Source organism: Schistosoma mansoni, chromosome 7 (assembly GCF_000237925.1).
Source record: "Schistosoma mansoni strain Puerto Rico chromosome 7, complete genome".
NCBI lineage: Eukaryota > Metazoa > Platyhelminthes > Trematoda > Strigeidida > Schistosomatidae > Schistosoma > Schistosoma mansoni.
The window spans coordinates 4,681,652-4,698,591 of NC_031501.1; the positions used below are offsets into that span (position 1 = coordinate 4,681,652).

The 16,940-nt window shown below is 31.8% G+C and overlaps 1 protein-coding gene across 1 annotated transcript; it reads right to left on the minus strand.

Moving 5' to 3' along the window:
* Nucleotides 1-3,558: 3,558 nt before the first annotated feature.
* Smp_153040 (hypothetical protein) lies at nucleotides 3,559-4,614 on the minus strand (the record flags this gene model as incomplete). The annotated part of the gene is made up of 2 exons (XM_018798668.1): nucleotides 3,559-3,600; nucleotides 4,414-4,614. 2 exons carry the CDS (start codon nucleotides 4,612-4,614, stop codon nucleotides 3,559-3,561), a joined length of 243 nt encoding a protein of 80 aa, XP_018653587.1.
* Between the last annotated feature and the right edge of the window lie 12,326 nt (nucleotides 4,615-16,940).

Sequence of the window (16,940 nt, forward strand, 5' to 3'; positions counted from 1 at the left end):
TTTTCGAAGTATTTTGAATAGATTTTATTCAGTGATATTTATTTGTGTAGTGAAGTTTTTTTGTTAGCGGACAGATACTGGCTTATAAAGCAAAATATTTCTATGGATATATAAAAAAAACGCAAACCAAGCTGAGACATTTCTTCTAAATTGACTCTTTATCACGGTTCCACAAAAACAACGATAGAAAGATTAGTAACAGTTAAATCATTACAAGTTTCATAGCAAGATACGTATTGATATCCATAGAAATAGCGATGAGTTTTAAATAATTCAGATGAAAAAACGAGACAATCAGTTAGTAAATAAAAGTGATTGACTAAGAATACTAAAAAAATAAAAACTTAATTGGTAGGTATTAAATGGTCTATCCAAGGAAAAATACAGTACAAATTTATTTTCACCACAAGAACTAAGTTTATTGATGTAAATTTGTATCGCGTCCAATGTATGTAAGAAGCAAGATCTAGAAATATGTTCTCAAACAAGGATTTAAATTTTATTCAAAATATTAAGACATTTGCATTTAATATTCCACTACACGTCTATTAGCGTTTGTAAAGAACATTTTCAGAACCTTACTAATGGATAGCTTTTGGCGTTACATCCTGAAAATGGAAGTGTTGGTGTATGGTTCTCTTACTTACTGGAACAGAAATAGACCACGACATTTTAGTAAAAGTGTGAAAGTCATCTTTTGATCTTTAAATCAAGTGATTCGGGCTACTGGTTTAAGTGTCAAAGGTTAGATTATGTGCTTGAAACCTTACTAGTCGTAATAATCCACACAACGTTTTGTTAGGATGGAGATCCAAAAATATATAAAATGCGCTATAAATCACTGTTTATTAGATTTTCGTCAGGTGGAAGAAACGCGCGTCCTGGATTCCACTACTAGCCACTATCCATCTTTGCTTATAATGCTTGTGAATAAGGGCAATATCGGGGCAATACACACAGTATGCACGTATGCCAATAATAGACTGATCAGTTACAGTCCTAAACATCAATGGGAAGATTCAAACAAACAACACCAAGTGGACTTGTTAAAAATTATTTTAATACATTCAATGAACATTACTTTGAACATTGAAATGTTTTTACTTCAAAATAATTTGGGAAATTTACAGATGAAAATCTGGTTGGAGGAATGCAATACATATACATGATATCTTTCCAGTTCAGTACAATTGTGTTATAAATAACTACTTTAGAATTTCTCTGTTATGTACATATTAAATCTGTTCATAATAATAAAGTAACAAACCAAAGAAAATTAATAATTATAAATGTATACTTATTAAAAATAACATTGTATATACTTGTATATAACTTTAAATGGCGTTACTGTCAAACATAGTGACCTACATAAAATAAACTAAACAATTCAATATATAAAGTTTTTCATATAAGTAGTAATTAATAAAGAAGAAAGTCAATCTAACTAGGTCAGTTATTGAGGTCGTGTTTAGTTTGATTTTTATTATTATTTGGATTTCTCAGCCTACCAAGGCCTACAAGTAGAAATGGATTAATAGGCCATTAATCGTTACAATGTTGCTCTTTAATACTGTTATCTCTTTTGTTTTTATGTTTAACAAAATAATGCTAATTTATTACTTATTCGTTTATCAAGAAGTACATTAATGACGTGGTTGTACTTTAATTTCATTGTCCGTTAACTCGACACTTAGCAAGCTTGTAATTGTTGCAAATCAGTAGCCTGATAAATACTAGATTAAAGTTAAGAACGAGGTTCCAGTCCCAGTAAAAGTATTAGCACTGGAATGAAGGTAGAATTAGGTAAAAAGTCTCAAACTAGAATAAACTTGGATTGTAAACCACACCACGTCATTTTACTGAATATTGTCAGCCTTTTGAATAAGTTTCCGAAGTAAATATTTTCCATTTACTCAGCTATCTTTTCCCCTTTACAGAATGATCCTTGTTTGATGAAGAGCTGAGAAAAGACACATATTTATAACGAAATCATATTTTCAAATTCTACTAAATGTCTTGATTCGATTGACTAGTGCACGACTTTGAAATTTATGCATAAGTCTCTTTTGAAAAGCCTTACTTATGTCAAATATGAAACAAATAAATATCCATGACATTGAATAATTGTGCAGTTATGCTGAGCGTAAACTGTTGTTTGAAATATGATCTAAACCATTCTTATCCCCAAGTCTAACGAAAATGGGCTCGTATCAAAGCCTGAAAATCTTAGTATCATTCCACTATTAATCCATAAATCCTCATTATTTTTAGTTTAAAAATAAAACAGAATAACTATAAAGTGTATCTGAACTTTGAACAATTATTCAGGTGATTTATGCTCGTTAAATGATATTCGTTAACCTTGCGACTCTCTACTTTCATCCGTGTTTATTTCATGAACAAGTCATAATCTTTTTGACATTCATCTGATAAAAACTTTCGTTGTGTAATAACGAATCGTAAACAGGCAAAAGCACTCACTTTTGTGCCATAAATATTCATAGTTTAATGGAATATAAAATGAATTATTTTGCGCTCTATTGTATTATTTATCCTGAGATTTAATTCACTGTAACTAGTCACGTAGTCCCATGCTACAGTGAGACAGAAATTCATGACTTTCTGGTTTTTCGTAGTTGTCTGGTTTGTTATGTCAACTAAAATCCGTAGAATCTCCACAAACCTTTAATACTAACAAGCACCTCATATTGAATAAAACGATAACTAATACTCAACTAGCATTTAAATTGTCATTGGATTAGCATGATTAATTGAATTAAATTGATTATCATGCTAAGTACTTGTTGGTTACTGTGACTATATACGAAACAACTAAACATCTAATGGTTTTTTGGAGGGTTTTTGAATTATTTATATTTTTGCTAAACAGCTTCATAATGTAAATTAATTTTTTCTACTTCACTCGACGATAAGAAAGAGACTCGTTAGAAAACAGAGGCTAATTAATATGCATCCTATCGAATTAATCCTAAATTTAAATCGAGTATAAAAGACGATTGTAACAGGATAAAATAAATACTTTTTTATTCAACGAATTCTATTCAGCTGCTGACAACCTTAATACGAGTCCCACAGTAGGACGAAGCAGCCGTCCAGTGCTTCCAGGTTTTCAATGGTGGTCTAACATTGATCGGTTCGTGATCTCAATTAAAACTCTACGATCTCCGAAACTCTATACTGATAAATAAACATCAAGTTTATTCTGATACAATCGTTTTCTATACTCTACTTAATCTATATCATAATGAATAAGGAAAATAAACAATCACAACTACTAATTTATCCATATTAATGAAAAAAATTCATTGCTTTTGAAATAAGATGGAACAGCAGGTGTTTTCATTCAATTTGCGAATCAGTAATTGTATTTTGTTTGGAAGTAGATGCCATTTAGATTTCTCGATCATTCAGTCCTTTGTTTGACTGACAAATCGTTATATGTATACATACATAATTGCGCATATGTATCCATGCAGCTAATTTTGCAACACAGAAAATATTTCTTTCTCATTCTTCTTCAAAAGAGCGGAAATTTCATCATATTTCATTAAAACCTAGTACTTTCACTTTCTTCTTTATCTTGATGATAAAGAAAGTAATGAAAATTCAACTCAGAACATATTTCATTACACTAACGACAGATCTCTGCCTATGAAACGTTTTTAGCAGTGGAAGCATTGATAATTTTCAGTTTTCTGGTGTACATAATATTAATGATTGCTTTTGTTTATATGTAACATGATGAGTTCATGAGTGGCTTTCTGATCAACTAATATTGCTTCATTAAACGTCTTTAGGTTCAATTCCAAAAAACCTTTCTTTATTTGCTTTTCACTTTCATATGTCATAACAAGTATCTGACTTGGGGGAAAATTCTTAATAATTTCAGCATAATATTGGTGTATCTCATTAACGTTACCTCAGTGACTGTAATCAGAAATAGATGATAATTCATGACGCAACTTAACAGAATGAAAAATAGTATCCTCATATGTATTAAACTGTATAAAAGATTATTGTATTTGCCCACCTTCAACGGTCAACAAAATCATTATAGAAATACCAGATCAATGTGAACGAAATAATTAGATGAAGAAGGTCAACATGTTTAAAAAACGAAACATTGTATGTACAAAATGATCTATCAACTTGTAACCAGTGTCTTGTTTCTTTTCTAGTACTTGGCACTAATCGAGCTATAAGGAACGAATATTAAAATACCAAATATCATAAATGACTTATCATGTTGTCATGTTAGATAGTTAGATAACATCAGTCTGTCTTCTCACTGTTCAGCTATTTCAGTCGAATCAAGATGAATCATAATAGAATAACTAAATAAATAAATAATAGAATAAATAGAATAAATAACACTAAACTGTTTTTACTTACCATGATTGCTCCAACATCGATTATAGCACCACGGCGCGCTATACTGGCCAATGCTAACTTATCATACGATATTTTCTTTTTCTCATTTGTAGTAGTATATCCGGTGTCATCATAATATGATTCACTATATGGTAAATCTACTGATATATCAGATGATTGAATTGAGACTGTGCTGTATTTATGACAAGATTCTGTACTCATAATTTAAACTATATTTTTTCCAATAAACAACAAATAAACAATAATAAATTTCGTATATAAACTGAAGTCAGAAAACATAATCTGTTTTTATAACAAAATAATAGGAGTATCATGGTTTTCATTTACATTATAATAATAAAATGATTTAAAAAAATTGTTTGAAACGATTTTTTTAACATTTACTATACAACTGATTTCAGTAATTGTTAATTCATGTTTCTAATCAAATCAATTGTAGCAGTAGGTAGTAAGGATATTATTCAGTAAAAAAAAAGCGAATATAAATCCTACAAAGATTGTGACTGGTTAACAAATAACCAATCATAATGTGGGTAAAAGAATTTTCATGACTGGGATTGTATCATAGTACCCATGTGTAACTTAAACTCATAGATAAACAATTAAATCTAATTTTAAATAATTTTAACTGGTTATAACCATAACTACTCATATTGATTTCTATGATTAGGACTTCGATGAGACCATAATTTATGGACAACTTTTGAGTGACACTAAACTGACCTTGAATGTGCACCTAATAACTAGGACTAAATGCCGGTTATAAACCAGTGTGAGGAATTAGAATTATGATTTACAGTTGATGATTAGAGTTAGGAATTAGATTTAGGATTTTCATTACGAACTGACATCAGCTATAATGCCAAAACTCTATTTAGCCAAATGGATGAGTGACTTTCGCGCCAAAATCAGAGACCTGTTATCTTATACCTGATTGATTCGTCCATAAATTATAGTCTCTCCAAGATTTCCATAGAAGCGAAGAAAGATTTCGGTGCTTTAGTGATCGCTTTTCTGTCAATGTAAAATACAACATATAGTTGAATCATCAAAATAAATAAATAAATTTTAAAATTTAATTAAAGGATTTTCATTTTCATAAACCAGGTAGTTACCAATTAAACACGTGCAAACATTTAAAGATATTCAGTTCAATTTTTCTGCATTTTAAAAAGATTTCATTTAGTGGATATGCCACAGTTACTATAAAACAGTTTTAAAGTACTTAATACCCAAAAGAAGCAGAATTTCAGGGCCTTGGTCTATTTTCTTCAATTGCTTCCTGACAAATTTTCTATCTAACTTCATACTCTTAAAGTTGTTAGATCCTCACCAACAAGATAAACGCCAAACTCAGTGAATTGGACCCAATAATCCGAAGAAAAAGTGGTTTCTGTGTTGCACCTGTCATTTAAACTTAAAGTTTGAATAGTTTTATTCATTTTTTTGAGAGCCAAATTTAATGTTATGATGATTTTTAGTTGTTAAATTACATTGTTCTTTTATCAAAACTTTGTATATTTGTAGCTTTTCTGGAAATGAACAATATTACATTATTTAGAAAGTGAATTTAACTTCAAAGCAATCTGCATTATATAACATTAATTTTTGACTAAGTTCATTTGATCATATAACAAGTTGAATTAATTCTAAACATTAATTAATGTAAAGTTACGATTTAGAAATATCTCTAGTACAATGCCTAATCTCAGATTTATTGCAAAAAGTCATCAGAAACAGATCGACTGAATACATAAGCTGAATAAAATGTTTGTGATTTCAATATATCAGTACTGCTTAATTGCAACCTAAAAATCATTAGGAATCATGAAAAATTGAATGCTCCTCCCTTCCTAATTTGAAATCGCTCAGCATTCTGAACTCAACAACCCATAAAAAACACCATTCCCAATGCTTCAAGGGTTCTTTGAGATTTACTTAGTACACAATCTTGAGTACTTCTGAACTTAAACAACACAAATGTTCAGGTTTCCCAATTTTATCGACTTTTCAACTAATATCTCTTGTTAGGAAGCACTAACTTCATGAAAAACTGATAATAGATCATGTCACTCGATTGTAGCTTAGAAACTAATTAATCAAGTTATAATTAATCAGTATATCTATTTACGTATTACACTTAAAGATAATTTTATAAAACGTTACGTTGTTTGATTATATTTCAGAATAATGTAGAATAATGATATTTCATGTAAGATTGCAAAAACCAACGAAAATAGAAAACAGAAACTTTTTGCAGCTCAGGCGATTGCTTTGGGTTTAATTGAGCTCTCTGAACTAACAGGCTTTTAGTTCCAGATCTTTCTCTAGCTTTGTAGACAACAAAATCAACCCTTTCGTAATAAAGAAGATAGATTTTCAGTTACTCAACATGTCTAATGTTGGTTTGTTTTGGTGACCTCGATAATGTTGTTCTTATAGATTTCATTGTCTACACGTATCTACCTACTTAAGTTGACTATTATGCTCTCTTGACCTTCGGTCATATTATTTCATGACCTTTCAGGAATGGGTTAGTTAGTGGTGTCTAAATCTATGTGTATATAGTTGCTGATTGATCTGAATACCATGTTTTCACAAATTCCGTGACATTCTAAAAATTCTCTTGATTTAGAATAACAACGTCCTACCAGTCCAATTCTTGTTCGTAGTTGTCTACCTGCATTGATATCAGAGATAGAAAGGCTTTTCGTTTCACTAACATTTACTGTTCACATGCAAGTGAAGGGACCGTCCACTTTGTCCCATGTAGTATTTGCTGCATTTATATATAACATTTTACAGATGAATTCGGAATGGTCTTTTTTTGATGTAACCTCTTTTGATCTGTATAAAATATAATGGTGTGATTGCCTTGGCTTTTGAGTGACCGAATGCTAACAAAACAAAATATACAGCTTGAATACATAGGCATTTTGAGACAACGAAGCCTATGGGGACAAACAATCATAATCAAGGTCACCACAACAAACCAACTTTAGGCACATTGAGTAACTGAAAAACTCTCTTCTTTATTTTGAAAGTGCTGATGATGTCATCCAGAATAGCAAAGAGACATCTGGAACCAAACTCTTCACCTCAGGGAGATCAACAATACCAATAACATCTGATTTGACCTTTCATTTTAAATTACCATTTACTGACTGTGGAGTTGAACCTATGTTTTCAATTGTAGAAAATGTTATTTAAATATTATCTTGATATTGGAAAATATAATTATAGGGTTTCAACTTCATTCGAGCACATTCTGCATAATAATACATTCCATATCACCATGAGAAATCGAAATTTTACTGTTTACATTTTATGTAGTTGCATAAATCAAACAGCTAATTCTGCATTCCTGATCGGAATGAATAGGGACCATTTTATTTCTACTTCATGGTACAAAAATAACACATACATTGAGTGGATTGAAACTTGTAAACCTTGATCTCTGTAGCGGTGATGAGTGTACATTTTCGATAAATTCCATAATATAGTGGATCAACCACCAACACATTGACATTAAAATGTCAGTACTATGAAATTGTTATTGAAGATACCACAGGCATTGCAGTTTGACAACACTTTACCAGTAACACTATCTATAATTGAATCACGCCCACCCAGTGAAGTCAAAAGTCTGAAGCGAGGAGGTTGGAAGATATATTTGATGGTTTATCAATATATCGAGAAGTGACTGATCTAAACTGGCTAGTGGTCGCAGGAGGCGTTGAGCAGGCTGTTCCAACTCGTGATCTGGTGCGGATGCATGACCGAGCGCCTTCAGCTAAGTGAGTCCATTAAAACTAATGTGGTCAGCATCCAATGTCGAACATTTACAGAGCTATTGATTTTCGGGATTTATTTACCGCCACATTATCTTATTCACCATGTTGTTTTAAGCTTCTTACCTAAGTAAAACATGCTTGAATGTTATTTGGTTATCAACATCACTTGGTAAAACAAAAGCGTTTGAGGGAAGTCGTCCTGGTATTTTAAAATACTTAAAGCAACAGCAGTAGAAACAAAGATTTATGAACAACATGCAAATTAATTATTGATATGCAAAACCTATTATTCTGATCAACATACATATATCAACCAGTTTGTTTCACTGGTTTGAAAAAACTTGATATACTGAAGGACAATGTCTTATTTACTTCTCCAATCTACTTTTTGGAAGTGGTACTATTTTAAACAAAATGATAGGCTGATTTCATGGTGTTGGGATGACCCTGCATTTTTCTCGCAAGCGACATGATAAGCTCAGGGGTCATCAAGGAGCATTTCAACCAATCAGCGATTAATTAGAAGTTATGTGAAGTTATGTTACTAAAATGACGAAAATGGAAAAGTCACATGTGGAGATCCTGATTGGCTGATTAATGCACTGCTACTATGTTTAGCAGTATTCTAGAATTTTCAGTAAAAACTCAAGGACTCTTAAATTACTATAAAATCCCTATATTTTCTGTACATGAATGAACCCTGTAGTAAAGTGCTTCCCTCACACTTTGTGCCTTTTCTCTGGTCTTCAAGTCGGTGTATAGTTCTAGCTCGGGGGTACGGAACTAGCTTAGGGAAGCGAAATAGCGTTCACAATCGGCCAGACGTAACACATGGACAAATTGAATGCACAATGCATGATTGGTTTTGTTTTGTTGAAGATATAGGATGACACACATTGAGGAAAGCACCTAACTACGTCACAAGGCAAGCCCTTACGTGGAATCCTGAAAGCGGAAGGATAAGAGGAAGACCAAATAACATATTACGCCGAGAAATGGAAACAGATATAAGAAGAATGAACAACAACTGGATAGAACTAGAAAGGAAAGCCCAGGGAAGAGAGGGTCCGAGAATGTTGTTCGACAGCCTATGCTCCATCGGGGGTAACAGCGTAAGCAAGTAAGTAAGTGATAATTGTTCTAATCAAAGAGATTGAATCACGTCCAACAAATAAAATTTGTAAGTAGCAATAAGTATGTTGATATTAATTTTCAAAAAAAAGATTTTTTTAAACGGATTAAAAATCCTATTTTTAATTTATTAAATTCCCAATTATTGTTTTCAGTTGTAAAGGTTTAATTTTTTCATAAGAATTGATTACTAAGGTAAACTGAAATGAAATGTGGTATACGACTACTTCTTGAATTCCATATAATTTTTGTTGCAAGATGAAATTAATAAGCTACTGAAGGGAACATTTGTTAAATAAGTTATGTCAATCATTGATGCTCACACTAAATTCAGATTACATTAGTTCAATCGATTTTACAGGACACGTTTGATAATATATGTGCTTGTAATTATAGATTCAGTTATCTTATCTAGTGAACTATCGATCATGTAATTTACAAGTTAAATCTATTCTGTTCAGAGATAAACGTAAGTTATGTATAGTTCATCAGTTTGATGTAAACTTTATACGTTCAGCGATTCGTTTATTGTGAATTTCAACTAAGATCTTCAATACTTCATTTTGGTTCTAAACAAACTAATCAATGTTCAGGTTTCGACGAATGATGGAATTTTACTCTTTACCAATAAATGAACAAAATAAAGCTTTTTGATTAAGAAAAATAATGTATATTATCAACTAATATAATCATCAATGTAAATAAAATAAGCCATCATTAGTCTGTAAACTAGAGTTTAGAGTTGAAATATACGATAAAATTGAATCAATTCACTATCGCAATGATCAAAATTTTACTTCATCTAAATGTAATAATTTCCTTTTGAATAAGGCTACAAACAAAATAAATGTAATTAATAACATACGAAATTAGCATTACAAAAATACGTATAAATGAATTCAAAATGTAATTTATTACAGAGCTGATTTTCTTTTTCTTTTTTTCGGGTGGTTACGTCATGTCTTTCTCCGACGAATGTATAAAATCACCTCTGTTATGTGCATTTTTGGAATTAATGTCCACCAAAATATGTTATAACAATTTTTAGATGAGACAAATTTTAGTTAAATTTTCCCTGTTCCGAACATTCTCTTTCTTGTTTTTCTTTCTAATTACAACACACATTTCCTACAACAACACGTTAATTGTGAGCTAATTATAATCTGCGACATGAACTGTAGCATATACTACTTTTATGAAGAAATGCTTAGAAAAAAAATACTTTTGTTCGTATAATAAGTATAAATTGTAAGAATCTGGCGAGTATTTGAGTGATATGCATCTTTACGTTCATTTCATTTTATTTTCATCAAAATAGAAAACACATAATTGGTTTGTAGTTCATTGTATCATATTCCATTGGATTTTGATCAGTTTCATTCTAGTTCCTGCAAACAGAGAGTTCAATAAATAAATAAAACTTATAAGCAATATAAAAGGTATACACCTTAACCTATTTATTTGTAAACTACTTCTCTAAATTTATAAACTAAGTTCTAATCTACCGTCAGTGTTTTTGTGATACAAGGGACCCTAAGCTAGACAGTGAAATCGTAAAGCCTATCGTTGCTGTTCTAAACAAAATCAACACATAGTTCAAATACGATTGAAGGGTTTCGAGAAATTTTTTGAAAGCAACCAAATTTCACTTCTGATTATCGTCTTTGTAAGCAGTTGCTTTTCTGGTTTCACTAATCTTCTTATTGAAGTCGACTGTTTAAAATAGAAATCGCTTTGAAATTTAATATAGTTTAGAACCTACACAAAACAAATTTCATATAGAATGAGATGACGAATCAAATGAAACTAAGATATTTATTCAGATAGTTTGATAGTATTTTTATACACGATGAAGATTTTACTTCACCAAGTAAGTGCTTTGAGCTGAAATTATTTATTAGGAATCTATGTGAAACGAAATCGACGTTTTATGTTTGTAATTTTCCCTTGTCTGGTGAAAGTCATGATGCTCAATTTCTGTTATCTTTTACATGCGATACTTCAGGCACAAAATGTCACTGTTCGTTTGATAATTTGTAATTTTTGAGAAGATTTGGATGATATGGCTTATCCGCTGTAGATCAGCATTCATCAATGTCGTTTAATTAGATGTAGAACCATCGCCTTTACTTATACTAGTCAATACAAGATAATTCAGAACTCGTAAGAAAGAGGTTTTTTGTATACCAGTAGGCTAAATTCAGGGATTTGTTCTATATCAAATTGTTCGAGCAACATTTGAATTTGGGAAATGGCAAAAGTTTAGAACAACTTGTTCCTAATGTAACCTGTAAATGAATATAATTTCATACTGATAAGGCAAATTTGAGTAAACGCCTATGTTTTTCAACTTATCCCATGATTTATGTTTATACATATTATGATGAGCTAACCAGGTGAAAAACAGGTCAACCATTGAAAACTGTAACATACACTTTAGAGTATGGGTTTTTAATTAGTAAACTAAGCGATAAATTTGATAAATATAGCTCATGAAATGTTTTGTGAATAAAAATGAACTGATCAATAAGAAGATTAGAAAACATTTTCTACGTTGCCTAGCGACAATAAACAGAACTAGAAATAAAACTATTTTATTGAAACTCGAAATGAATCTAGTTCAGAAATTATGACACTTAAATAGTAACTATGTACATCTACGCCTCAGTCATGCAGTCAGGAACCAAAAATAACATTTGCCTAAAGAACGCAAATGCCAATGGACTGAATCCTGGATAATATAAAACTGTTTTGAGGTTTAGTCAATGTAGAAATACAATGTCTAAAAAGTGGTAGAACTAACTATCGAATAACTTCTTCGAGTTCGAAATTTACTTCTGGACAAGTAAATATAAAAATTTTCAGTTCTTAACTAAAACTTTATTATTTGTGTTATCTCTTTCATGCTCTGCAATTAAATCACGTGATAAGATCGGCAATTAAAGACACCGACGTATACGACCGGACCAATGACTCATAAACCCGTACGAAGAGCTTAGAGTTCTTATGGTTCTCCGAGGTAGTAGCTTCTCTCCTAACCCAGTCAGTTCAGAACACCAATATCAGGTTCCGCTATACGAATCATGTATTTCAGACAAACTTGGTTTATATACAAACGAACTGGAGCATACACCCCATAAAAAATAACAATTATAATAGTAGTCAATAGGTCAAATGGAAGCCTATAATAAAAAGAATATGAATACCCATATAATATAGTTACTTAATAGTTTCACAACGAGAATATACAAAATAACAGTCCATAAATAGATCCTAGCAGTTACAATTCATCATTCTTCATCTGGACACAAAAATTGCTTTTGACAGTTTTTAGTATTCTAACTTGCTCTTCATGTAGATTAATATTACTTAGTAGTCCGCTCTTCATTCCAAGTAGTTTGAATGATGTATCGCTCATTATTTCAGTTCTAGGAAAGATCCTTGTAGTATTTGGATCCTTTATATTGTAAGAATTTCACTCTAAATGTTTTGCAAGCTTTGCTTAATAATTATGTGTATATCTTGAAACTATCTTTTCATTGTATAAATGTACATTCCATTAAAATTTGTTATCATGATTGTGTTTGCTTTTTGTCTCATACTTCAAATTAAGTTTATAACATTGTAGGGTCAGAAATATTTCGCTACACATCTCTTCTCGATAGTAACCTTTAAATCAATAAAATTACAAGACCAATATGTTGTAATAATCTTAGATGACAAATATATAGAGAACAATAAATAGGGAAAAACATTGATGGCGGAGAGCAGTAGAATCCAGGATGCGCGTTTCGTTTTATTCGGAACTAGTTAGCTGAATATTCCTGAATTTCAGATTTGATGTTCACTCGAGGTCTCGAACCTAGAACCATTCGCTTAAAACGCCATCGCGTGATCCACTTAGCTACTGAGTCCTGATGAACACTAGATTGTACAATAGGTCTGAAACGACCGGTACTAGGTTCGAGTCCTAGAGTGAAAACCAACTCTGAGATGCAGATATATCCGGCTGACGAGTCCCAAAATGGGACGAAACGTGCATCCTGGATTCCACTGCTAGCCACCATCCATCTTTGCTTATAATGCTTGTGAATAAGGGCAATATCGAGGCAATCTGCACAAAGTGCACATATGCTGATAAGAGACTGATCAATTGCAGGAAAATACAAGCAAACAACACCAAGTGAAACAAACAGAGAAATTTGAATAAAGACAGAACAAATATTGATGCAGAATAATATGAATTCATTATATTTCGTGGTTTCTCATCAGCTGCTTACAACCAAATATGCATTAGAGTTTTACCATTGGGGTAATAAATAATGTGGAACAATTGACATAATTGAATGTAAAGGATTGGAATAACGAAAGTCATCGATGATAACTATATATATGGGCAAGGAAAGGTCAGAGGTTATTAGGTATTAGAATAAAGGGTGGCGTAGTAGTTGAGTAGAGTTCAGAGACAGATAAAATCAAAAATGTGATTATTTTAGAGGTAGTTGAAAACAATTAGGGTGGGTTACGTAATAATTGAATAATTTATAGAAGTAGTTGAAAACAATTAGGGTGGGTTACGTAATGATTGAATAATTTATAGATGTAGTTGAAAGCAATTAGGGTGGGTTACGTAATAATTGAATAAGATTTGGATAGTTCATATAATTAGGAGAGACAAATGAGCGGAAATGTGTGAGAGAAAGGGTGGTTTAAGAATTGGGTATAATAAAAAAAAACTGAATATTAACCAAAGTTGAACTAATAACAACAACAAAACTGAGACAAACAAAAAAACAAAAAAAATGGATTACCAGGGTAGTAATAAGTTTATCACTGTCTCTTTTTGAATACATAGGTCCGGTTTGAGTTTTTTTATCGCGATCGCCTCAGCAAACCGGAGAGCAGTTGTACTTCTTTGTTTACTAATGATTTTAAAGGCATGAGAAATGTCGATGCTGTGCCCGGTGTCGAGTAAATGCCGAGCTATCGCACTGTTGAGAGCCCTGGACCCTTGCAACCTCAGTTTCTTGGGAACATGCTCAGAAATGCGGACATGCACTCTTCTCTCGGTTCTTCCAATGTATGTGCTTCGGCACGTACATGTAAATTGGTAAATGCAGTTGGAGCTGCTGAGAAAAGAGAACTTACCGATTTTAGTTTGTTTGAGTGAGCAGTTTGTTTCCCACACCGTTGTCAATTTAGCTGCTGGGTAGGTCACTTTCAACGCGGAATTAAGTCTGTGGTTAATTATTCCAGCGATTTCGTCACCTTTGAAGCGTAGGTATAGGAAGCATGTTTTCTTTTCAACTCGATCATACTTTATTCGACGATTGGTGTTTGCATATTTGTGGATGAACTTCTCTGGATATGCATTTTCACGTAGGCATTTGGTGATTAAAGCTATTTCTTCCTCAAGACAGTCATTGGAGCAGATTTTGCGTGCGCGGTCGAAAAGAGTTCGTACAATACCCTTTTTGTAACTCATCGGACAGAAACTGTAGTAATTGAGCCTTCCTTCGAGATATTGACATGCTCCATGAGGAAAGATTATAAGTATAGGGTTTTGTAGAGACTATAGAAGGCTCGTAGATCATAAAGCACATACTCGTCTTCATGTTCCATCGTAAATTCTATATCCTTGTTTGCTTTGTTAAACAAACTGAGCAGATTGATGGAGTGTTTATGATTGTCGCAAACAAGAAAGGTGTCATCCATGTATCTGCAGTATAGTGTGGTACTGTCGATAGCATGCTTAAGCTTCTTCTGTTCGAGGTTCCCCACATTACAAAGACATGTTCATCACAAAAACACTTGGAGTGGACTGTATCTCAATTACTACAGTTTCTGTCCGATGAGTTACAAAAAGGGTATTGTACGAACTCTTTTCGACCGCGCACGCAAAATCTGCTCCAATGACTGTCTTGAGGAAGAAATAGCTTTAATCACCAAATGCCTACGTGAAAATGCATATCCAGAGAAGTTCATCCACAAATATGCAAACACCAATCGTCGAATAAAGTATGATCGAGTTGAAAAGAAAACATGCTTCCTATACCTACGCTTCAAAGGTGACGAAATCGCTGGAATAATTAACCACAGACTTCTCGGTAATCTAAGTGTTAAGTGCTCGTTGCTCGGCCTGAAGGTGCCGGGTTTGATCTTTTGAAGGCTATGGATACGTCCTGGTGAACAAATTCATATTTGGACGATACAGCTGCTCAGTGCTTTCTGATTTCCCATAACTGTATAATCAAAATCAATCTCAGATATGAAACATTAAATGCTTTAGAGCAGCTCGATAAAATACATTAATGAGAAGTCTGTAGTCAATGAAATTTTTTAAAATCATTATTTCATAATATTTCAGTGAGATTATATCAAATGCATCTTGGCAAGTTATACAAAAATTCTTTTGGCTAACTGTAATTATCAGTATTATCAATTATGTATCTGACTATTTATCTTAATTTTTTGCATCCTAAGTTAACTATCATAAATTAAGTATTTATGCCCTTAATCTATTTACAAAACCACTGTAATTTTATAACCATGATTCATTTGCCATGAACAAATGTACTATTAATTTTCTTTTTCAAAGAAATGTAAATAATTTTAGTTTCGAAAATGGTTACTTATATAATCGTTAATTTTCTTTTGGATATTTTAAATCATACAGCACAACATGAACAAGGTAAGGTGGATTTAGATTTGACATTTTAAGCTTAATCTTTAAAAAAAGAAAATTTAAAAAGAACTTGTTTTATAGACTATTGAATTTTGTTAGAGTTTCGTTCTGTGAGCTGGATGGTTTGCTCGACCAAACAAAACTCCATCGAAAACATCCACCTGAGCTACAAATCTTCTCCACCATATCAGACTATTGAATTATTTGTATTCATCAATTATATTTTGTTATATCCCTTGTTCAATCATATTGAAAATAACAATTGGATTCAAAATTATTTAGTTGAATTCTCTTTGCGTTAATTCATATCTTTTTGTTGTTGTTGTTTTTGGTTATTTAATCATGATAAATTCATTTGAAATCTTGACAGATTGAAATGCAAACATTTTTTTATTAGATGGGTTTTTTTAATCAATATTTCCATTTGTTTCACTTTTCGTCTAATCTCATATTTCAAAACAGAAATGTACTTTTTCAGTTATATAAGATTAGTCTTCAATAGGGTAATTTGCACAAGGTTAATCTCTTAACATTGACATCAAGTAAAATGAATAGTGTGCAATCGGTATGAATAGATTTTTTGTTGTTGTTTATTCAAGCAAACGTTAAGTATGGTCAATTGAAGTAAACATTTTATACACCAGTATTATGTTTATAAAACAGTGGCTTATTCTGAGTCATGAAATGTCAGAAAATTCAATTTTTTTCTACTCATTGGGATATTCCAAACATTTTGTAGTTGAAATCATGAATCAATCGAAGCTAGACCACCATGGAAAACCTGGAAGCCCTGGACGGCCGTTTCCACAAACCCCCTTCTGATATTACAAATGGATTATTTTTATTCAATTTTTTTATTATTTAAAACGAAGTAATAATGAATGTTTTGCAAAATGACAAAAAAGTTGTTTGTGCAA